The 23455-nt window shown below is 42.3% G+C and overlaps 1 protein-coding gene and 1 long non-coding RNA gene across 6 annotated transcripts in view; one reads left to right on the top strand and one right to left on the bottom strand.

The window, feature by feature from the left end:
- Window positions 1-19073, top strand: part of LOC122174027 (uncharacterized) — a 30548-nt gene extending 11475 nt beyond the window's left edge. The window contains exons 3-4 of one of the 2 annotated variants that reach the window (XR_010590759.1): window positions 14528-15488; window positions 16721-19073. This is a non-coding gene — a long non-coding RNA (uncharacterized LOC122174027). The remainder of the gene's footprint in view (window positions 1-14527; window positions 15489-16720) is intronic. The other variant, XR_010590760.1, reaches the window with a different exon arrangement.
- USP3 (ubiquitin specific peptidase 3) overlaps window positions 1-20010 on the bottom strand; it is a 65248-nt gene extending 45238 nt beyond the window's left edge. The window contains exons 1-3 of one of the 4 annotated variants that reach the window (XM_005285069.5): window positions 19654-20010; window positions 2881-2941; window positions 249-380 (exon numbers count right to left, since the gene is read on the bottom strand). In XM_005285069.5, the coding sequence (XP_005285126.1) occupies window positions 249-380; window positions 2881-2941; window positions 19654-19744 (284 nt within the window). In that variant the 5' untranslated portion in view covers window positions 19745-20010. Of the gene's footprint in view, window positions 1-248; window positions 381-1233; window positions 1353-2880; window positions 2942-19084; window positions 19172-19653 lie in introns of those variants that run through there. The other 3 variants (XM_042853805.2, XM_042853806.2, XM_065558377.1) reach the window with 3 other exon arrangements.
- Window positions 20011-23455: the final 3445 nt, after the last annotated feature.

The following is a 23455-nucleotide window of genomic DNA, read 5'->3' as shown; positions in this document are numbered from 1 at the left end:
TTGAAAAACCTCCTGTATGTCACTTGTAACATAGGAATCTAGCTTTAATTACAGATCTAAAATACATCTCAAAGCAGAGAGAGCTTTCACATACTGTTTCTATTTCAAAACAGCCAAGGCTGAGGATATGTATACTATGACTTTAAAAAATATATAATGTTTCTCTAAGTTCCAAATGGGTTACTAATACCTGCACATCAGAATATATAACAATGTCATGAACTGACATGCTGCAAATATTTACTTACCAATATGTACTGTAACTACTGCAATCCATGCACACAGTATGCTGAACTTTCTCTTGCTTTTCTGTTTTCTTATGATTGGTTAAAGGAATCTGTGCATCTTCATAATGTTTCTTTGCATGGCCATTCACATATCTTAAAGAAAGAAGAGACCACAAAAAAACCTCTTCATATTTTAAACAGTTATTTAACCAAAGCTTAAGGGAAAAGATATAGTGGTCTTAAAAAAAAAAAAAAAGGTACTCCCAAATGCAGCGTTAGTGTGTTAAATATGCAAGCCACCTCTATGAAAAAAAATATGAAAGACTTTGCAATTATAAATGCTGGCTAAGCTCCTTTTAAAATCTCTCCTCCTCTCCCCCCAACTCTCAAGCATGCGCGCACACACACACACACCCCACTGGTCTCTAAGCCAACCCCTGCAGATGAGTCTCTTATGACCTGCCACATATTTGTATCAGGAAAAGAATGTTAGCTCTCCTTGTCCACATTAAGACATCAGCATTTAGTTTATCCCTCTCCTCCCCAGTACACTTTTCCTACAGCCTGGCTCTCTTTCCTTCCAGTGCTCACCATGTCTGCAATTGCTTTAACTGAACACTAACTTCTACATACAAGCTTCAGTGCTCTGCAGACAGTGATTTAAAACTGAAGCTCTTGTATTTTATTGTGAAGTCCATGAATTTGGGAGGCACTGGGCCTGAGGTCATATAATGAAGAGCAATTTAAAAGTCTGTAGAACCCTTCATATATAGAAAGCATACCAGGTGAAAAGGTGATCATTTTCACTCCCAAAATTTGAGGTGCTCCCATAAATCTAAGGCTGTCCGACAATAGGGAAAAAAAGTTTTTAATTTGGAAATGCAAGAGATACTTTTGTTGCATTGTAATTCTTCTCTCCTCCCCAAATCTAGGTGAGAGAACAATGTGGCACTTCAAGTGAAGATATGGGTGGCTCTATTTTCTCTTTTTGTATTTTAAATGTTACCTGAACAAAAGATCCTGCTGGTTCCCTACATCCTAGAGATTTCCAGACCACAATGATGGTGCTTTCTCATTCAAAGATGTTTAATTCCTGGGTTGACAGCAGTTTTAAGATCTAACATAACTGAGTAAAAATTTAATTCAAATCCTATTAACTACATATAACAAAGGTTTGGTAACAACAGAAAAAACCACACAGAATGAGTAAAATTTTCCAAGTTATGGATTTCAGCCTTTGATCATTCACATAATATGGTGCTGTTTCCCATCTCCCTCCCTCCAAGCTATTAGCTTTTGAAATACAGGAAAATCAAAGAGGTTTTTTGTGCTGAAGCTTTTGATATGAAAGAAATTATTCAAGTAGTTACCATTTTTTTACCTCTACAGCAGTGTTTCCCAAACTTGGGACGCCGCTTGTGTAGGGAAAGCCCCTGGCGGACCGGGCCACTTTGTTTACCTGCTGTGTCCAGGTTCGCTGCTCCAGGCCAATGGGAGCTGCTGGAAGCAGCGCGGGCCGAGGGACGTACTGACCACCACTTCCAGCAACTCCCATTGGCCTGGAGCAGCGAACCGCAGCCAGTGAGAGCTGCGATCGGCCGGACCTGCGGACACAGCAGGTAAACAAACCGGCCCGGCCCGCCAGGGGCTTTCCCTACACAAGCGGCATCCCAAGTTTGGGAAACATTGCTCTACAGGAACAGGCAGTTAAAGTAAAGTGAAAATAGAATGTACTGGGATCTAAGAGAGAAACTCACTAAGCTTAATGGTGGTTTTCCAGGATAAAAACCTGGCAGTGCATGTGGTAGACCTCAGTTTAAGTGTTTTTATTTCCCATAGTCTTTGTCTGAATGTGACAACCAGCTAGACTAACCTCAGACATGTATATCTCAAAACACATTTACCAGCCAATTTCTACTAGGTCTTTTGAAGTGTGAATTATCATCTCAACCACTACATTGTGTATGTACATACTTCTATGTATTTCAATGTACACCAAAATCAGATAAAGACACACCTGCACCAGCTGCTGTCAATATAGCCATGGGAAACTCTTTTATTCTAAGGTACCCTGAAAACACATTTAAGATCTTTTCAGTTTAAACTGGATACTTGCTATCTCACAAAACCAGCTGGGCAAGATTTTGATTTAGAGAATACCAAGAAATACCTATTTGTTTTTAATCTGCTACAGCAGAAGCAGCTTTATTTTGAATCAATCTACTAATCAGTCAATGCAGTAAATTCCTTTTGTAAATATAAAAGTATTTCAAATATTATGAAGGTCTTTACAAGAAAAAAATGCAGTTCCACTGCCACTGTGTCTTCTGCTTGAAACAGTTCCACTGACACACCATATTAATTGCTACTGCAACATTAATAAGCTATTTTTGCTTTTAAATAAAAAGAAAAATACCTCATCACGCACGTATGGGAAGTAGAGAGGAGTGTTCAGCATACGTGTATAAATCGCTGAACTGCAATAGCTCCTTTGACACTATATTCCGGTGTGGAGGAACAATGGAACAGGGACATTCAGACATCCTTTGGAGGGAGATTGTTTTAAACGGAACAAGAAGCAGAGGGAAGGTGATGAAAAGAGTATTAAAAAGGGGGGTTAAGTAATTTCCAAATCAATATGTGCTGTACCTACCTTCCACAATGGACACTTGAACAAGTCAGACAAACCCAGGGACTTTTATTGGATCGGCACACTATTAAACAAAAAGAAAGTCAAGTGAATTGGCTGTGATATTACAGTTATAGAATCCATCTTGTGAGATGGAACTAGCTCTCCTCTGGCTCCATTTTGACTGTATGGTTATATAAAATATCAAAATAGTCATGTTAATCTAGAGTAGGGACTGCAGGAGAGGTGGCTGATACCAAGGCATGTTAGTCTTCCTTCATTTTTAATTTCAGGCACAGGCATTTACCTACTGTTCATATTGTTAAGGATCACATTTTTGCTTCTGCACATTCAGCTCTTGTACTATATTAGTGATAAATCTCAGACTCAGAACAGTTAGTAAATTTACTCTTCATTATATCTGCAAATATGTCGAATATTGAAATGCAGTTTTCCTTGTAGGGGAGAAAAGTTTTAGCCCTAAAATTTTACCAACCTTTAAAGGGGGCACTGGGCCAAAACAGACATAGTTTACAATAAAACTCCTAACTCCATCCTAGATTTAGAACTCCAAGAATTTAAATAACTGACTTTTCACCATTAATAGTGCGTTTCCTTTTTTAACTTCAGTCAGGTAGGAAAATAAAAGTAGACAGGGCAGTTTCACTTCTTAAGAGAATGTTTCATTTTCTGATTCATAAGCAAAATGCTGTTGTGTGGTAAATTCACAACCCCTCACAGGAATATTTAAATGTAAAATCTCCAATATATTCACTATGGAAAAAAACACACCTATTCATATATTGTAAAACTTATTGTAAAGAATCTACAGTATTTGATAGTGACTATTTCAAATTGTTCTCTCATAGACTCAGACCAGTGGTCCCCAAACTGTGGGGCGCGCCACCTTAGGGGAGCACAGTGGAACATCCAGGGGGCCATGGCAGGCCTGGACCAGCCCCCTCGGGGGGCAGAGAGGGAAAGCCACACATCTCCACTCTTGGCCCCAGTTCTGCTCCGGTCCCGGTCCCAGCCCCAGTTCCAGCCGCCCAGACACTAAAAGCGTGGCTCCCTCTCCCCGTCCCGCCCCACTCACCCTATACCCCACCCCGGCTCCTGGGGGTGTGTGAACTGGGTAAGAGGTGGGCGGAATTGAAAAAGTTTGGGGACCACTGACTCAGACTTAAGATCAGAAGGGGCCATCCGGATCATCTAGCTGACCTCCTGCACATTGCAGGCCACAGAACCTCACCCACCTGCTCGTGTAATAGACCCCTAACATTTGGCTGAGATACTGAAGTCCTCAAACCATGGTTTAAAGACTTCAAATTACAGAGACTCCACCATTTACACTAGTTTAAACCTGCGATTGACCCGTGCCCCATGCTGCAGAGGAAGGTAAAAGTCGTTTGAGTGGTATGGTGGAGGAAAGCCCGCAAGATTCATTTTTAAATATACTATTGTTACTAAGGCCTGGTCTACACTTAAAACTTAGATGGACCTAGCTATGTCTCTTCAGGCTATGAACATTTCTCACTCTGAGTGCTGTGGTTACATCAACCTAACCTCCTACCCACCTCCCAGTGTAGATGCAACCTACATTTTCACTTTTTTTGGTTTTGTTTTAAAAAACAACTGTTTACATAATTTTTGTGGCTCTACAGTGGACGATTTCACATCCCATTTCTAAAGTTGTACTGATCCCATAGATGATACTGGTACACAACAGATAGGACAGAATGAGGCAGGACTGTGTTGGTTTGTATTTCAAATTAAAAAATAAATGGGAATGAAAAAGTGTTTGTCAAGTGAACAATTGCCCCTCAAATAGAAGGACCCATTTAGGATGGTAGAGGATAGTTGTACCAGAGGGGGGCTGCTTTGTGCAGTTGACAAAACATAGCACTGAGGGTGAGGAAACAGATTCTCTACTGCTTGGCAATTCCTGCAACACATTTGTTGGAAGAGTTAGGCTATCCTCCAACTTCCAAGCAAAGAGCTACAGATCTAGCTGGATGTCAAAGTAGACTTGACTCACTGGGATTCTTAAAGTCATAGAAAGTACCATATATTCAAAAGAAGGGGGGAAAAGAGAAACAATTATTTGGGCTATTTTGCTCATGCCTGTATTCACTGTTGCCATTGGCTTTTTTGAATGCTACTTTAAAAATATAGGGAACAAAAGCATTTTGCAAAAATGCATCTAGAAGAGAGCTACGTCCTACAAACAGCTTAAGACATTTTAATTAAGCAAAAAGCTTAATAGTAGTAGTCACCTCCCTCAGTCATTAGACAAGCTCAGGAACCTTGGCTGCTCTTGAACTTAAGTGCCCACTACAGCAGTTACCAACTGAGCCGTTTTGCTGTATTTTTAGAATGGCCTTAAGTGTTTAGAAAAAGATGTTAATATCTGAAAGAGGGGAAAATAAATCTGTGCTGCTACAATGCTGCCTCAAATAGTGAGTCATTTGCCATTGTACATTACCATCAGCTTGCTTGGAAGTGTTGAAACTATACATTCGATCACATAACGGAGGGAAAATTCTGTCTTCTACAGTGTAATCACTGCAAGTGAAACTTGAATTCTAGTTAATTATTTATATAGCACCCAAAGCAATCAAAGGACTTTACAAACAAAAAAGGAGCAATGGACCCTTCCCCAAGAAGCAAACAATCTAACACCAAATGTACAGACTCATTCCAGTGAGTTTCACACTGAAATCCTCTGTAGTTAAGACCATTCAGAAGAAGAGTTCAAATAGTGTAGGTTTCTTCCAGTTTCTGTGTCCCATCCTGATGAGTAACACTTATCAAACCTTAGTCATTCTGTTCTATGCAGGCTGATGGGTGCATGCTCATCAAGGGTCCCTCCCTGCCTCACCCTCGTGTTCTTTCTTGTGTGAGCACTTATGGATCTTGTAAGATATGTTATTTCACACAGCTCTCCAGAGTATTCCAATGAAACAAGAACAGCAGAGACAAAAGACCCTACTTCCTTATAGCATAGAGTTGTGGGCTTTGACTATAGAAAATTTCAGTGTGTGTGCTGCATACAAACAAAGCCCCAAATTAATAGTTTTGTGGGGGGCATGGATCAGGGTTCATGTTGAGCTCTCCATCAATATCCAGCCCAGCCTAGGCAAGCTAATAATTCAACCAGTGGACCAAATCCGGTGATGAATCCTGGGCACCTTGCACATACACTAAGAATAGTTTTGTTTAAAGAATCCACTGCATTAACTCAGACACACACACACACGGATCAGGAAGAGCAGGAGACAAACAGGAAACAGCCCTTATAAAGTGCCACGTTAAGAACCCCTGTGTGATGCAGTACCCATGGAAGCATTTGGCATATGGTGTTAAGGGTATGTAATGAACTCTAATCGGCTGCCTTGCAAATAACCTAAGCCATGTCTACCACAGACTTTATTTCACAACCTGGATGTGAGGAAACAGCTCCTTAACAATGGAATAAAGATAAAGAAAAAGTCATAAAACATTGGCATAACAAGAGCAACACTCTGGGATGAGTATGAAGTTCAGCCAGTAATTAATGAAGTCTAGAAGCTGGTTGAATAGGGACCAAGATTAAGATCGTTGAGCAGTTTCCAATAACTGCTCTTTCATTCTTTATAAAATAGCTTATTAAATCTACACAGGTAAATTTACCAGCACTACTACACAGGTATAATTATACAGCAGTAGTTACACTAATGTGACTCCCCATATGGACACATTTTGTACAGTTCGTGTAAAAATACTTTTTATTTGGAAAAACAGTGGCTTGTTTTCAGTCTTGCTTATGTCAGTACAAGCTAAATCCAAAAAAAAAAAAAAAAAAGAAGCCAGCGCCCCTGGTAAAAGAGCATCCATATGGGGAGAAAGATCAGTGTAACTTTAACAGTATAATTATACCGATATACCTGGTGTAGACAAGACCGGGGGAGGGGAGGGGGGAGGACAACAGGACTACAGTACTGAGCTTCCAGGGAAAGTTGCATGTAGAGAATAATGTTAAAAAATTTGGAAGCACAATTAGAATTGCTTTCACTTCCCCTATTTTTTACCCCATTCTGTCTAATAGCGACCCACTGCTCTGATTTGTTAAGAAAAATGTCCCTACTTCATCTTTCTCAGAAGCTTGTTTGTCTGGCACATAAGACGAGTTGGGCAGACTCCAGCAGCAGCCCTTGAGGGGAAAAGGAATAGCGGCTCACAGGGAAAAACGTGAAATAGCAGCTGTATTGCGTGATGCATGATGTCACAGGATAGACTAATCAAGCCTATGAAACCAGGCCAAGATTCTCCTCTACTATCAGTTCTACAAAGACTTGCGGAGATAAAGAGGGAGAAGAGAGAGCTGCAAAACAAAGGCTGGAAAATGATGAATAGTGGTGGGAAAACAAAACTCTTCACTAAAAATGTAAAATTTATACATGAAGTCTTTAATCAGTTTCACTTTGATGGAAATTTTCCATCAAATAGAACTCTGCACTTACGCAGGGCCTTCCATCTGAGGAGCTCAGAGCATGGTATAAAGTACTAGCCACATTTCTCAGAAACAGAGGTCAAGTGACTTGGCCAAGGTCACACTACAAGTAGCTGGCAGAGCTCTGATTAGAGTCCAGGTCTGCTAGCCTCTTACCTTCTTTACTTTGCCTGTCTGTACAGTGACAGATAGATCATTTGAATTAATGGTTATTAAAGTCCTTAATGGAGTTGGCTCTGGCAACCCTGAAGTCCTGCTTCTTGAACCTTGTACTAACAGACACTTCTGCTCACACATGCTGATGAAAAGATCCCATTTCTGCTACTGAAGTCAGAGCTGATTGTGCTTTTGCTATGGTGGGCTCAAGGCCGGCTCTAGGCACCAGCGTCTCAAGCATGTGCTTGGGGCAGCACTTTTAAAGGGGCGGCATTCTGGCCCTTTGGGGCAGCACTCCGGCCCTTTCTTTTGCTTTGGCAGCAGCACTCCAGCCTTTTTTTGGGGGGGGGGGCGGCTTGGGGCGGCAAAAAACCTGGAGCCGGCCCTCGATGGGCTAAACAGTGTGGCATTCACTACCCTCTGAAACCCATCTCTTCCAGGATTCCAGGATTTAAAAAGCCAAGATACCCACCCAAATGACTTATTTTTGACTATATACACATCTTAAAATGAGTATCTGTTTTGAATTTAACAAATTGGATGCTATCAACTCTGGTTGAGCAATTGTAATGAAAGCTGTTTTGCATGAGGAAGAGAAAGGGGAAAAGTGTTATGAGGAAATTTTCAAAGTGCTGGGTAGGAATTTAGCCACAAACCCCACCCTAAACAACTTGACTAGGAGTTGGCAAGTTAAACATTATGTGCTGCTTTAAAAATGTTGGGGTAAAAGTCATTTTCTAGGTCTCATGCAATAGCTTGATGTCGCAATATTTGAGTTATAAATACTATGGGGATGTTCATAGGTTTCTGCCAGCCCAGACCCAGCTGCACAAAGCAGGCCTGAAGCAGAGTAAGTATGACTGCATGTTGTTTGTGGAGAGTTTCTAATCTGCAAAAGTAATTCAGCATCAATATTTATGTAAAACTCAAAGAGGAAGTGTACTGGGAAAATTTGCAATTTAAAAATGGTTACTTGGTCATCCCTGGTATAAACTAAATCAGTGGTTCTCAAACTTTCTTTTTTCCACGGACCACTTGAAAATTGCTGAGGGTCTTGGCGGATCACTTAATGATCTTTCCAAATGTTGTTTGTACCATTAGCTAACTATTGTAAAGTGCTTTGGATAAAAGCGCTATATTAAAAAAAAAATGTTTTTTGTTCTACAAATAAAAGCACACAAGTCATATTTTAATATCAGTAGTCTTACCTTTCTAATGAGATGGATGTGCCCTCTCTCCCCCGCCGCGGCAGCCCCCAAGCTGGGGCTGGGAAGGAGGGGGGGTCTCTCCCCTGCCACCAGCAGCCACAGAGCTGAGGCTGGGAACAAGGGCCATCTCTCCCCGACAGCTGCAGCCCTGGAGCTGGGGAAAGTTGCCTCTTTCTCTGGCCGCCACAGCCCTGCATATCTCAAATTCCCCCCACTCCCACTTCTCACCCTACTGCCCCCTCCCACCTATCCCCTACCCCCCCCCCCAAGGCCACCACCTCAGTTTACATGTGCATCTTCTCCAGGGTCCAGGCACCTAATTAGTGGAGCTGTGCAGGCATGACTCCACTAATTAGGTGGGTGGCCCTTCATTTTTTTGTGTGCGGCCGCCAAGGCATGCACCATAGAGGGAACTATCCGCTGACCACCTGAATGGAGCTTGCAGACCACTGGTGGTCCACAAACCACAGTTTGAGAACCTCTGAACTAAATCATCTGTGAAAGAAAAGAAAAGGGAAAAAAAAAGGGGGGGGGGCAGGGATTGCTCATTTCTGATGCATCAAGAAAGCCAGAAGAGGTTGGGGTTTTGGTGTGGTATTTTCCTTTTAATTTCCCTGCTTATTACGCTTATCAGAAATTCAAGTCTCATCTACATATTGTTCCTGTAAGACCCTTTGGACAACCAATGAACTAGTAAGAGGATATCACAGATACTATTTACGGTGTCAGTCCTGCAATAAGCATCACTGCAGATGGATCCCTGCACCTTTGCAGAACCTTCCATGTGAACCTAAACTATGATGTCGTCTTACCAGTGCCCCAACGGGGATCTGCATGGGCACGATCGAGCCTCCCCTAAGCTCCCTGCAGGATCTGGGGCCAAGGGGAAATCTGACTGATAGGAAGTTATTTTTAATTAGACTGTTTAAAATGTTTTGTTAACACCCATTTACCAGGGAAAGGAGAAGAGAAGGAAAGAAGGCAAATTAATGTCTTAACTGTCAAAGGAATATTTTCCCAAGGAATCTAGTTTCTCAGAGTTTAACACTCTGTACAAAAATGAGTTAACTGTTCTTTTAATGGCACATGCTCTCACGTGACAAAGAGATGCATAAGAATAAATTGTTGTTTATATCAAGTCTCTGGCTGGTTGAGACTTCACTTAAAATTACAGATTGTGAATGAGGTTTTCAGAATTACAGTAACACTCCCACCCTCACCATAAACCTGCGAAAAAGTCAGTCTCATTTTTTCTGCCATCTGCCTTAAGCATCAAAAGCAAAGCAAAGCAATGATGAAGTCAGAAAAAGAGCTGGGGCCACATTTTGTTTTCCTGCTTTCACTATACTCATGCAGACACTAATACACAATTGTACATTTGCAGTATGTCCTGATATTTGCTACTTGTCACTGTAAGTAAAAGCAATGCTTAGTGTAATGCAAGAACTTTCCTGACTGGCCTAAGTCAACTGATTTTGAAAACATCAAACTGAGCATAGACCTGCCAAATAACTGCTGAATAAGAATTCAAAAGTAACATGATGGGAAGTGAACACTCATTCCCCAAGAATAAATAAAATAAGGTAATTAACGTACTAGAAACATGCTAGCATTGAAACATGCTCATCAGAGAACAACAGATTAATTTCTCCTGTTTACAATCCACTTCCTAAATTGCACTCAACTGTGCTGGCTGCAGCCCTGATATTTTGTGATTACGTAAGCAATTGAAAAACCTGGTAATAGAAAGATACAGCAAGGTCCATATTTGTTTGTATTCTTTAAACAGATACTGGACGAGCAGACACTCAGGTAGGGAAAAAAAACCTGTAATTACGCTATAACTTCTACCTCGGGCTAAACAGAGATACTAGTTCCTGAGGAAGTGGTTAAACAAAGAATAGAGAACCAGGCCAAACAAAAATTAGACACTGCTAAAACTATGGCAGTCAGTCAATTCTGGCTTTTTTGTCAGGGGCTGTGGAGAAAAAAAGGTCACAAACATCACTAACATTACACAAGGATGCTTCTTTAATAATAGCGACAAGATTCGTTTTCAGTTTGCAGAAATGCCATATTTTTAGGCAATTCATTAGATTTCTAAAAAGTATAGTAAGACTTGTCAAGGTATTTTAAATCAGAAAATTTCCGTACTAGGTTACTCTTTGCACCCCACAAAACATTTCTATCCTTAGCTTAAATATACAGTGCTATACATTCCACCAGAAAATAACTAGTGCATTTTCCCCACCATTACTTTAATCTAGCAAACTATATGATATATGATTTTACTTCTAAATCTGTTACTTAATCTCAGTTTCTATCACATTTTGAATAATCAGTATCTGGGGGTTTTGTTGCTGTTTAATTATTACTAGTGCAAACATTTACTTAAATGTAAATGTAACAATTCTTGAAAGTAAAGAGTACATACGTTTACCAAAAAATCAAGCCTTGTCAGGGAGACAAATATTATACAATACAGAATACAGTAGCACACACCTAAAAGAGATTTTACACCAATATAAAAACAAGACACACAAATCAGACAGCCAATTTCAGAGAGAAGCAAAGGAAAACCAGAACAGATTGCATTGCAATTCTCAAGATCCGACCCATCTCTTAAGGAGAGGAATCCTCTGAATCCCCTAGCAGTCTGAGGTCACAATGTATTGGGGGGGGGGGGGATTCTAACAGCCTATTTATTTCAGACCATCCCCCTCTATTCTGCCTGTATGACACAAAGGAAGCCATCAAAACATTCTGAGTGAACAAGATACAGGAAGAGAGTTTCAAGAGTCCACCAGACTAAAATGTTACTTACCAGCTGAAAGCAGAAAAGTAAGGCTATGTCTACACTACGAACCTTACAGCGGCACAGCTATACCACTGCAGCTACACCACTGAAAGGTCTCCTGTGCAGCCGCTCTATGCCCACCCCCAACAAGCAGCGGTAACTATGTCAGCAGCTGTCCACACCGGCACTTTTATCGGTGCAACTTATGTCCATCAGGGGGGTGCTTTTTCACACCCCTGCCAAAATTTTAATGACAAAAGTGCTAGTGTAGACAAAGCCTAAGTATCCAGAGTTATCATTAGCCATCCAAGTCCCAGTTCCTGCAATTTGACCTGCCCGAGCAAACACTTGCACCTACACAAAATTTCAATGGTGTAAATGTGGCTCAGTCCAGGCACAAGGGTCTGTCTGTGCAGATCTAGTGTAGGTGCAGGGCCTCAGAGAGTACTGATATATTTTACAGGAAAGGTAAATCAGTATCAATTTGCAATATTCTAGAAAGATTAGCCACCTTTTGTGAAACTGCCTTATTTAGATAGGTTACCTGTCAGTATTTTAACTAGAGCCAAATGGTTAACAAAAAATTTTAAGAGAAATTTCACAGCCATATTTGTAGAAATCCAGATTTAATAGATGGGCTCAAAAGAGAAAAGTTTTAGAAAAGAGAATTGGTTTTACAAACTATTTAAGACTGCTGAGTGATAAGCGTACTCACCTATCATATCATTTATAAAACAAAAAACAAATTAAAATCCCCACTTACAAGCAAGGAAATTACAAAAGGACACAAAGGCTTACGCTGCCCCCATAGTAAGCAAATTATCAATATCAAGTATAAAGTAGTGCATATTCCATCACAACACAAAAGCCTCTACTCTGATCTAAATGAAAATAATTTCCCCTAGTAATCTCAGAACATAAACAAAACACAAAACTGGTTTCCAGAACTGAGGGAGTTGGTTTTGGAAACCACTCAGTATTTGCTTTAGGGGGGAGGGGGAAGTCATTTGTTTTGTTTTTCTAAATATTTTTTTGCACAGATGAATGAAGATAAATATATGGGAAGTGAAATGGCATCAGATTACTAAAATTAAATGATTTGTATCGGCCAAGTTAACCATGGCTCCCAAGGCCTAACCTACCTTCATTCCAAATACTGGTAAAGAAGGTTAAAACTGCTTGAACCAAGTGTAAGACCCAAGCCTTGGACTCACACTGTACAGTTCCGCAGCTCCTGCCTAAACCACTAGACCACAACGCCTTTCAACTGAGTTACTGAACCTAGCTAAACCTTAACTACCCAATCTAAAAAACAGACTAATAATACTTTGCAATTACCTAATGCTTTTCCACCATCTTGAAGGGTGCAGGGAAGGTGGGCGAGCTTTATTAGCCTAATTATAATTAGACAACTGTAATTAAATTGATTCCAGTCTGCATGATTCACTGTGCTATAGTGGTGAGCTCTGTATCTGCCACCTCAGGTGAGGATGGCGTCAGCCACAAGCTTTGCATATATCAATGGTTCTCAACCAGGGGTACACATACCCTTGGGGGTATGCAGAACTTTTCCAGGGGGTACATCAACTCATCTAGATATTTGTCTAGTTTTACAAAAAGCTATATAACAAGCACTAGTGAAGTCAGTAAAAACTAAAATTTCATACAATGACTTGTTTATACTGCCTCGATTTATATGCCTCTGCTAAACCTCTGCTAAACCTCCCTGTCCACATTTCTTCCTACCCCAAGGGGGCGTTTGGAAACATCCAGCTGAAAGATTTTTAACTAGATCCTGGATTTTTTTTTCACTTTTCAGAAGTTGCCCGGGTGAATTCAGATATATACAAGTATTCTTCACTGCCATGTTCTCTTTCCAGAAAACTTCCCTGACACAGAAATACATCTAGTGTCCAAATAAAAGCAGCACCTTTAACATCTAATCCCTGAAGACTGTCTCATGCAATGGCCCATGTTAAAAATCTGTTTCATATTTTGTGGTGCAATATGATTTTTTTGGGCAGACTGAGGTAGTACAAACAAACTTCATAGAGAAGTCATTTCAAAATATATTAATTTCAAATAGTATTTACTCAATGTAATCCAACAAGACATAGTTCTAAATATTTGCAAACATTAAGTTCTCTTTTTGAAATTGGAAAAGGAATCAAAATCAACGTTATATTGGGAGTGTGGGGTTGCCACATAAAATATAAAAGAATTATCCCCCCTCCATAAAGAACATGCCTGCTGTGCTGAGACTGGAACTCTGATCCTTCAGCTCTAAAAACACAAGTCTCTACTACTAGCGCAGAAGGAAGATCTCTGCTAACCAATACCTCTAAAAATTCCTTACTTTCTTTCTAGGCTGAACTAGCCAATAGAGGGCAACCTGCTAACAGATATGTAGGGACTGTCCATCCATTAAACATCTAAAAATTTCCATTTGGTTTAATGGAAGCAAGATTGGGTCCAAAACTAAAGAGCACAAAACATTAATGAGCTTTGCTTAATTAGAACCTATTTTCTTCAGATACAGCTGGTACATGAGCTTTTAAGGAGATTTATCAATATACAAAGTTTGAAAGGTTATTATCAAGCTATTCTTGAGCTGAAGGAACCAAAGAAACACTAGATTAAAAAAAAAAAAAAAAAAGAACTACTGTGCTTTGAAATTTGATTTAAGTGACCTTTAACTCAAACAAGTCTAAAAATGTTTTTGCAAAGAAGTTCTCTCCTTTAATTTCAGAGTAAGGCTAGTAATTTTTAGGCCAAACCAATTTTCTAAGGCAAAGTTATAGAAGAAAAAACAGAAAAATGGGACTTGGTTGCAACCCTAATCCCACAAACAAATCCCCATGCACACAGACTCATATCCTCACAATGTCACTGAATTCAATGAGACTCTATGGGGGCTTAAAGGCCTGGAGCCATCTCAACCTGACTGAAGAATCAGGGTCTTAATATGGAATGGGTTCTTTCTCTATATATGATTCAGTGTTTTTTTCCCTATTATAGGAACAATTAAAGGAAATTAGGAACTTTGCTCTCTCCTTATGAACTATGGCAGAGACTAGTACTGATGAGGATGGAGAAGAAAGAAGGAGGAGCTGAGCTGAGAAGCTTCCAGTCTGTGGACATGTACTTTTAGAGCATATTTGTCTTGGCACTGCTTACTACAGTCCAAGATTGCAATGCCAAAAAACACAGTGTGGCAGGATGCTGCTACCTATCCAAATGAATAGAGAACAGTGTAACTGGTTTATGTAAGGAAAAACATAACCAGCAGTCAGTCAGACCCAATAAACTCCTAGCCCTGAAAATTCTCCCACTTGCATTGATAGCATTTGGGCTCTCATATATAAATGAAATAATTAATGACAGTTTGGAAGACAGCAGATTAGCAATGCCATTTTGTAAAGTTATTTTAATTGGGTAGAAAAAGAGTCTCATATTTCAGCATTTGGATTTCCACTCTAATCATATTTCAGTAGGCCAAAATTATTTACCCAAGCTCACTCTCTCTTCTACTTTTTTAAAATCCAACAGACATCTGGGGATAGCACAATATGAGGCTCTGAGCAAATGCTAGTTACAGCTTTTACTGCATCACAAGCTACCATGCAAAGATAACAAGTTCCAAGCAAATATATTGAACTTCTGCAGGATATACAGTTCTACAGCAAAAGGAATCCTTCAATATTTCATAAAAACAACCATGTGTGTTATTTTAAAAAACAGGTATTCAGCTGATAGTGATCTGAAGTATTGGAGGTTTTAAGCATACTTGAAGTGCAACAATTTCCTCTTACAAGTACTGAATATTTAAGCAGAGACAATCCTAGCTGTCATGAGTTTTTCTAGAGGAACATTTTGCAATTTCACACTGCACAAAGCATCAATTCGTCTTCTCCATGCCAAAAAAGTTGGCAAGACCCTTCAAGCTTGCACAGGTCTAATTGGAAGTGTGCCGTGATAGGTGAGATATGGTTGGCTGCGGTCGCATGAATGAGTATGTGAAAAGGGGATAAGAAAATACCATAGCTGAGCTGTTGAGAATTTTTTTTTTAATTACATGGTTTGCACAAGAGTCCTGAGAGTGTGGCATGTCATAAATTTAACTAGTTTTGCCTGGGATTATTGCCAACATCCTAAACCATCAGAAATTACAGAAAATAGAATGCATGGAAACATTTAGCTCTAATTGGAAATAGCAGAAATCTGCAAACAATATTTCATGTGACAGTACTGATTAGAAGGGATTTTCGGCATGTTTATGCACAATTTCTGCCTTTCCTAGTGATTTATCTCATCTCTTCCTTTCATGTTCTTTCACAAGACCCACTGACCCATTGCTCTAAGCAATTAAAAAAAAAATCTTTAAGATAGACACCCACAGGGAAGTTCTCACAATGCATTGTGTGTTGTCAATTTATTTAGATTGCAAACTCCACAAAGCAAGGAATGTGCTGCCTTTTGTATTTCATCTTGCACAGAACACACTACCAGGCTTCAAATAATAATCTGGGGGAATGGGGCTTGCTATGTTTTAAAGGGTGGAATTTGCACTCTCCAGTTTCTGAACTATACTGCCATGTTATTTGTGCTGATTAAAGTTCTAGATGTTGTCTAGAAATGGGCACGGGCCCTTATTCTTTGATTTGGAGCAGAAGACTTCAGATTTGGCTGAGTGTGCTCACAAATACTGCCTTTTATTATTCTCACAGTTCGCCATCATCAATCAAGAGACCACCAAAGGAATCTTGACTGCTAGCTTGAAAGGGAGCTGTTAGCAAAGGGACTGTTAACTTCAAAGGCCAATACACCTCTTCAGTCTGGTGCACGCCTTCCCCCAACCACCCTATCTCTGATAATGTTATTTTTCAAAGATCAGCTGTGTAGTGCAAATAGCATTGTTATAATATTGCACTTCTCATGAAAATGTTTTGAGATGCCTCCGCATTATACAATGAAGTGTCATTGCTATCAAGATTCTTTTGGGGGATAAAAAAAATATTCAATCCGTGTGCATCAATCAATCTAACATTTAGAGGGCCTTTGAATCCAGGGTACCTGAAACAGTCCAAACTCTAAGTCACTTCTTATAGTAAGAACCCACTCTCCAAAGTATTCCAGAATGTTTTGTTGTGGTTGGGTCATATGGCAGCCAAAGTATTCCCTATATATCAGTATTTTCATTCTCCTTTTCAGAGGAAGGTCAGCTAACTCAGAATGGGACAGATCACACATTCTTTGGAGATACTTTTGGGCCATGTTAGAGGTCGGAGCAACTGTGGAATTTCAGGATAAAAGGAGGGAAGACAATTACCTGGCTAAATATTTTTCTCCAATTTAGGACAACAAGAGACAAAAAGAAATCCCCCATTTATCCAGCCTTATCCAGTCCCAGTAAGGCTTGACAACTTATGAAATTATACAGAAGCCATTTTCTTTTTGAATGGTATATTACCATTTAGCAGAACAAGCAAAGAATAAGATTCCTGCTAATGGGGTTCACTTCTTAGGCAACAAAGAACAAAAACGGAGGTGACAATGAGGAGTAATTGAAGTTTTATTCTCTCATTTTTGAAGGAACAAAAACATCTATCACAGTCCTACCTAAAACAGCTGAGAACAATGGTACATGGCACAGAAATTCTGCCATGGGCAAATCTTCATATAAAAGAGTCATCAGAGTTCTTAGGGAAAATTGGGATCCATTACCACCCACCACAAGTTGACTTCTGTGGGCATCATTCAAAGTGCAACTGTCACTGAAATGATGGCAGATAAGAAAGAGTATCCTGTGCACCACTGCAGAGATCATGTAACACTAACAAATAATAGCCTATCAAGATAGGCAGCCCACATGGGAAATGTCACTCAGACTACTAAATATGGACTAGAGTCGTTTCATCTAGCAATCCTGTGAAGGGACTGAAGAATTCAATTAAGGAGAGTTATGAGCAATTTGTCTCTCCTGTAATGGATAACTGGCTTATGTTTTTACTGAATGTTTTAAATTTAGTGTACTAACTATAAATGTTTCTTTATCCACTTGTTAGGAATTAATACTGTACTTCTGATTTACCTGTCCAAATAATTTATATGGGATTTTGTTATTGTTTCTAGGTTTTATTAAAAAACATGAAACTAGTGGGAGTGCGCTCCTGGATATAGCGCCATTATAAATCTAGTCAGTTTCTCAAAGAGTTTAACTCCCTCCCACTTCCTTCCAACTGTAATAAATCAGTTCAGCATCCAGCACAGTTCCCATAAGTGCTAGCTTGGTGGACATGCACTTGCCTGACAAAGGAAAATTCGTTCTAATCGCTGAACTTCTTTCCTCAGAAAACAGCATGTCTATCGATCAAACTTCATCTTTCTGTATGAAATGAGACTTTCCACAACATTAACGTTTTCATGTTTTCTAGAAGACTGGCTCTTTTTTTAGTTAAACAGTTGCATTAACAGCTTAGAATATTTTCAGCTTTGGTAATGTTATCTTTCTGGTGTTCTTTGAAACGTAAACCTTAGTGCCATATGTCAGCACCATGAAGTGAGAGATCCAACCATAAGGGCTGGATTTCCAGGTAAAGAAATATACAGAAATGAACAAGTTTTCCTTTATGCACTCTCCCTCTCTAACCATTACTCTGCATCATTCCACTGAAAAACAAACTCTCGTGTAAAAGCAAAAGCTCTGAAGAGTAAAATGACTGGTTTTACCAAAGAAAGCAGCAGAACTACCCCACCTTGGCTCCAGGAAATGCCAATCATAGAAGAACTCAAGCAAGCTGCAGAATTGGCCCACACTAAAGCATCCATGCAATAGGACAAAAAATAAACAACATTCCCACATTAAAGGAAACAACTGAAAACTTAATTAACATTTCATTGTTCCATGGACTAATATCTCAAATGATGCTTCCTCCCATCACTGCCCATAGACACAGTAAGGGGGCGGGAGGGCATCTTATTGTTACAAACCCGCCTATTGCTACACATAGTAAATGTGCTAGGGTTTCTTTTTTACAATGAATACAGAGAAGAATGTAAGCTAAAATGACAGCTACCATCAGAGGTCTTCTGTTTGAAAAACTAGCAATAATTATGGTGTCATTAACTAGTTGAATTTAGAGCAGCTTGAGCAGTGCAACCCTTCAAGGGGAAAGCTTTGAACAAACAATATCCGGACACAGATGGTACTGAAGAAATAATACAAATGTCATGGATACATATTTGTGTTATTAAGTTAATGTGCAGAGCCTGGTGTTGACTCCTACACATTCCTCCTGCACCATCCGTCTAGAATGTGTAAACGTTCATTTATATTGTGTAGATTTATACACAGGATCACACTCCACTATTACCCACTACTCAATCTACTGGCTCCTTCAATCTATATAACACAGTGATGTCTTTTTCCCAGCCCCCCAGTACTCCCATCCAAACCCCATCGTGCAAAACCCTGGACAAATAAAAATGTTTTAAAAATAAAGACAATGCTTCTCAGGCTAAGCAGCTACTTTTACACTGATCCTGCGAGATTCACAGGCCCCTTTCTCCACATACCCTGGGCTCGGCTTCCCCGGGATAGAGACGAGCGTGCTGCTCCTCGCGCAAACAAAGGGGGCTAAGAACAGAAAACCTGGAATTCCTTGGCAGGAGAAGCAGCCATGAACCGGGGGGGGGGGGACCAGACACTCTCCCCGCCCGGCACATGAGCTCAGCCTGCTAGACCCTGCCCGTCCCAGAGCCCGCACAAAGCTCTGCAGGGAGGGACCTGTGCAGCCGGGACCCCCGAGCAAGGCCTGAGGGGTGCGTGTGGCGGGGGCAAGCGATGGCGGGGGAGCAGCTTAACGCCCCGCGAGGAGCTGCCCCGCTGGGAGAGGGGAGCTTGAGCCGGGCACCGGCTCTCCAGGGGTCCGCGCTCCCGCCCCAGCCCCTCACCCACGGAGCTCGCCCCGGCCCAGGCGGCAGCGGGGACAATGGGGTCCCCGGCGCCCCCTCCCCGGAGCCAGCCCGGCCCGCGTTGGGGAGGCGGCTCCCGGGCTCCCTCCCGAGGCCGGATTGGGTCGGCGGGCGCCGCCTAGGCCGCGGGGCCCGGGGCCTGCCGTGCGAGCCGCGCCGGGGACACTCACCGCTGCAGCACCAGGAGGAGGGCGAGCCCTGCGGGAACCGGGCCGAGGCGGGCGCGATGCAGACGCTGGAGCCAAGGTGCGGGCACTCCATGGCACAGGCGGGCGGCTCCTCACAGCAACTGCGCCCCGCTCACAACAGCCATCTTAGAGCCAGCGCCGCGATCCGCCCGCCGGGCCTTCCGCGCCGCCCTCCCGTCCGCGCGCCGCGATCCGCCCGCCGGGCCTTCCGCGCCGCCCTGCCGCGATCGGTCCTCTGCACCTCCCTCCCGTCCACTCCGTTGTGATCCACCCGCCGGGTCTTCCGCGCTGCCCTTCCGTCCGCGATCCGCCCGCTGGCCCTTTCGCGCTGTCCTCCCGTCCGCCCCGCCGCGATCCACCCGCCGACCCTTCCGCGCTTCCCTCCCGTCCGGCCAGCCGTTGGGGAGGGGTTTCTTCCAAGCTCCGCCCATACAATAAGCTCCGCCCAGATTCTTTGAAAGGTGGGGGACTGCTGCCAACACCTGGCTATTGGGGTGGGGTTGCCTGGTGACCATTTTCCACTGCAGCGTCCGGTCACATTTAATGACCGGACACTAAAAGTCTGCTTACTGTGGGCTGGGGGGGAAGTGGCAGCCTGTTGCCCGGCCCTGAAGCAGCGGCTCCTGCAGCAGTACGCATGCAGCAGCTCGGGCCACAGTTTGCCCCTTTGAGGAGCACGGTTCACAAGCCTGCAGCAGGTTTCAGAGTAGCAACCGTGTTAGTCTGTATCCGCAAAAAGAACAGGAGTACTTGTGGCACCTTAGAGACTAACAAATTTATTAGAGCATAAGCTTTTGTGGGCTACAACCCACTTGGCAGAGGACAGTGCAGGAGCCCATGGCAAGCAGAATAAGGGGCTCCCAGCGGGCATGAAATGTGCCCCAGGAGGGAAGGCTGCACTGCCAGCCAGCGCTTCCACTGGCTACGCTCTCAGGCACACCTAGCTCACCTCCGTGGGAGTCGTGAGTCAAGTGAAGGTTTCAGGGATGCTGGTACTGGGTGTGGTGCGTACCAGCTGTTCCCCAGCCTGGCTCGTCAGAGAGTCATCATCATGGTTTAGGGCAGGAAGGGCCCATCAGATCATCTAGTCTGACATGTATATCACATGCCACTAAGCCTGCCGAGCACCTGCACATTAAACCCAACAACCAAAATTAGACCAAAATATTACAGCCCACTATTATGTGCCACAAGCAGAGAATAGGTGGGACCGAGGTACCCCCATGCCCAAGGACCGTACAATGGCAGGGAAACGATTACTAGAGAGATACCCAGATATTCCCAGCAAGTGTACTGCATGCCCACGCTGCAGAGCAGGGCCGGCTCCAGGGTTTTGGCCGCCCCAAGCAGCCAAAAAAAAAAAAAAAAGCTGCAATCGCGAGTGAGGGACCGTCCGCCGAATTGCCGCCGAATACCTGGACGTGCCACCCCTCTCCGGAGCGGCCGCCCCAAGCACCTGCTTGCCAGGCTGGTGCCTGGAGCCGGCCCTGCTGCAGAGGAAGGTGAAAAATCCCCAAGGTCTCTGCCAATCAGCTGAGGGGAAATTCCTTCCCAACCCAATATAGAATCGTAGAACTAGAAGGGACCTTGAGAGGTCATCTAGTCCAGTCCCCTGTCCAGTCATCTAGTCCAGCACTCATAGCAGGACTAAGTATTATCTTGACCAGTGGTGAGCAACCTGTGGCCCATCAGGATAATCTGATTGCGGGCCGTGAGACATTTTGCTGATGTTGAGTGTCCGCAGGCATGGCCCCCGCAGCTCCCAGTGGCCGCACTTCGCCATTCCCAGCCAATGGGCGCTGTGGGAAGCGGTGACCAGCACGTCCTTGCAGCCCGCCGCTCCCATTGGCCGGGAACAGCGAACCGCAGCCACAGGGAGCTGGGCCTACGGATGGTCAACGTTAGCAAACATCTCGTGGCCCGCAATCAGATTACCCTGGTGGGCCGCGAGATGCATTGATCTAGACCATTCCTGACAGGTGTTTGTCTAACCTGCTCTTAAAAATCTCCAATGATGGTGATGCCACAACCTCCCTAGGCAATTTATTCCAGTGCTTAACCACCCTGACAGTTAGGAAGTTTTTCCTAATACAAACGCCCCCGGGTTACGCAAACCCGATTTACGCAAATCCACACTTATGGAAAAAGTTCCATAAGCTAAAAATAGGGGGGTTTTGACGTATTTTTTTTTTGCGTAATGGTCGGGTATACATTTCCAACTTACACAAAATTCAAGTTACGCAAGGCGTTTTGGAACAGAATGCTTGCGTAAGTCGGGTAGCGTCTGTATCCAACCTAAACCTCCCTTGCTGCAATTTAAGCCCATTGCTTCTTGTCCTATCCTCAGAGGTTAAGAAAAACAATTTTTCTCCCTCCTCCTTGTAACAACATATGGCAATCAGTTAGATCCTGATCATGTGAGCAAGAACCAGCCAGCCACACACCTGAGAACATGCTCTGTACCACCTGAGCCCTGGCCCACTCAACCCATCTCTGGCCCACTTCTGCAGTGGCCATCTGAAATGCTATAGCATGAGCTTTAGAAACATGAGACATAAACCAGAAGAGAGTCCAAGGGCTGTTGAGCTTTGTCCCCTACTATCACAAGCAACCCGTCATACAACTGCACTCATAAATTTGTCTAGCTCTCTTTTTCTTCCAACATAGGTAAATTGTAGTATTGACAGGTCCTGAATATGGAACACAACTCTTGTTTTGTAGGTGTAATTAGTTCTATATATTAACAACATGGGTCACTTTTTTAGATCAATGAGAGAAAGGAAGTAGATGCCTTGGCTTTAAGACCTTCACTTGGTTATATGGTAGGAAGCTGTCACTGTCTCCTTGGATGCATAAGGACGTACCTGTCAAATGACTGATATACAGGAGCCCAGGAGATTCAGCCTGTATCAAGCGGAAGAGATCTCATGGTGAAATAGGTTATTATATGGTATCCAGTGCTAACAGATTTCAGCTGGATGCAATACAGTGGTGGAGGGTCTGATTGCTGATGGGGCCAAGGAAGCTTTAAGAGAAGGGATGAAGCACATCAGAGAATGGAAAGAAAGCAGAAGTAAATAAGAATAAGATTTTTTTAATCAAAATTATATTTTTTCCTTAATCTCATTCTCTGAAATGGCTGAACTCTTTTTGTTGAAGCTTTCCAAAAAATTCAGTCTGAAAATGTTCAGCCCAAATGGTTATAGTTTGGCAAAGTTATAAGCCACTAAAAACAGGGTCTTATAAGGGACAGTATTGGGTAACCTTAACTACCAACTTTACCTGAGGTAGCAATCCCCTATCCAATAATAGGTGGTATCATCTTGGCCTCTAATGTCCAAATGCACTCAGCCCCCATGCATTTACTATAGCTCTGGACATTTAAAAGTAAGCATGAAGCAGACTAAATGAAATTTGTATGTGGTGAGACAGAAGTTATTCAAGCCATCTCTTATTTATGGTGGTACAGCCCATGGTGCTTGCTTACTCTGAAATCTATTCACAGGAATATGTCTTGTGAATATTTTTCTATTTTTGAAAAAGTGCAGTGTGTTAATTTACATTAGAGATAAGAAGGTGATGCTTCTGTACCTTCTGGGGACTGTTTTCTTGCTGCAAATATATTTGCCTTACACTTTAAAGAAAAACAGTTACTTGACTTAGAATTTGGCTTCTTTAACATAAAGGAAGCAAACTTCCTGTTTCTGTAACATAAAGGGCACAATTAAGTGATAAGAAATAGTGCAGGCAGGCAGGCAGACAACATAGAAGGCCATAATTTAAT

The sequence above is a fragment of the Chrysemys picta genome, chromosome 10 (genome assembly GCF_011386835.1).
Source record: "Chrysemys picta bellii isolate R12L10 chromosome 10, ASM1138683v2, whole genome shotgun sequence".
Taxonomy (NCBI): domain Eukaryota; kingdom Metazoa; phylum Chordata; order Testudines; family Emydidae; genus Chrysemys; species Chrysemys picta.
This window is presented reverse-complemented; position numbering and strand designations above follow the sequence as displayed.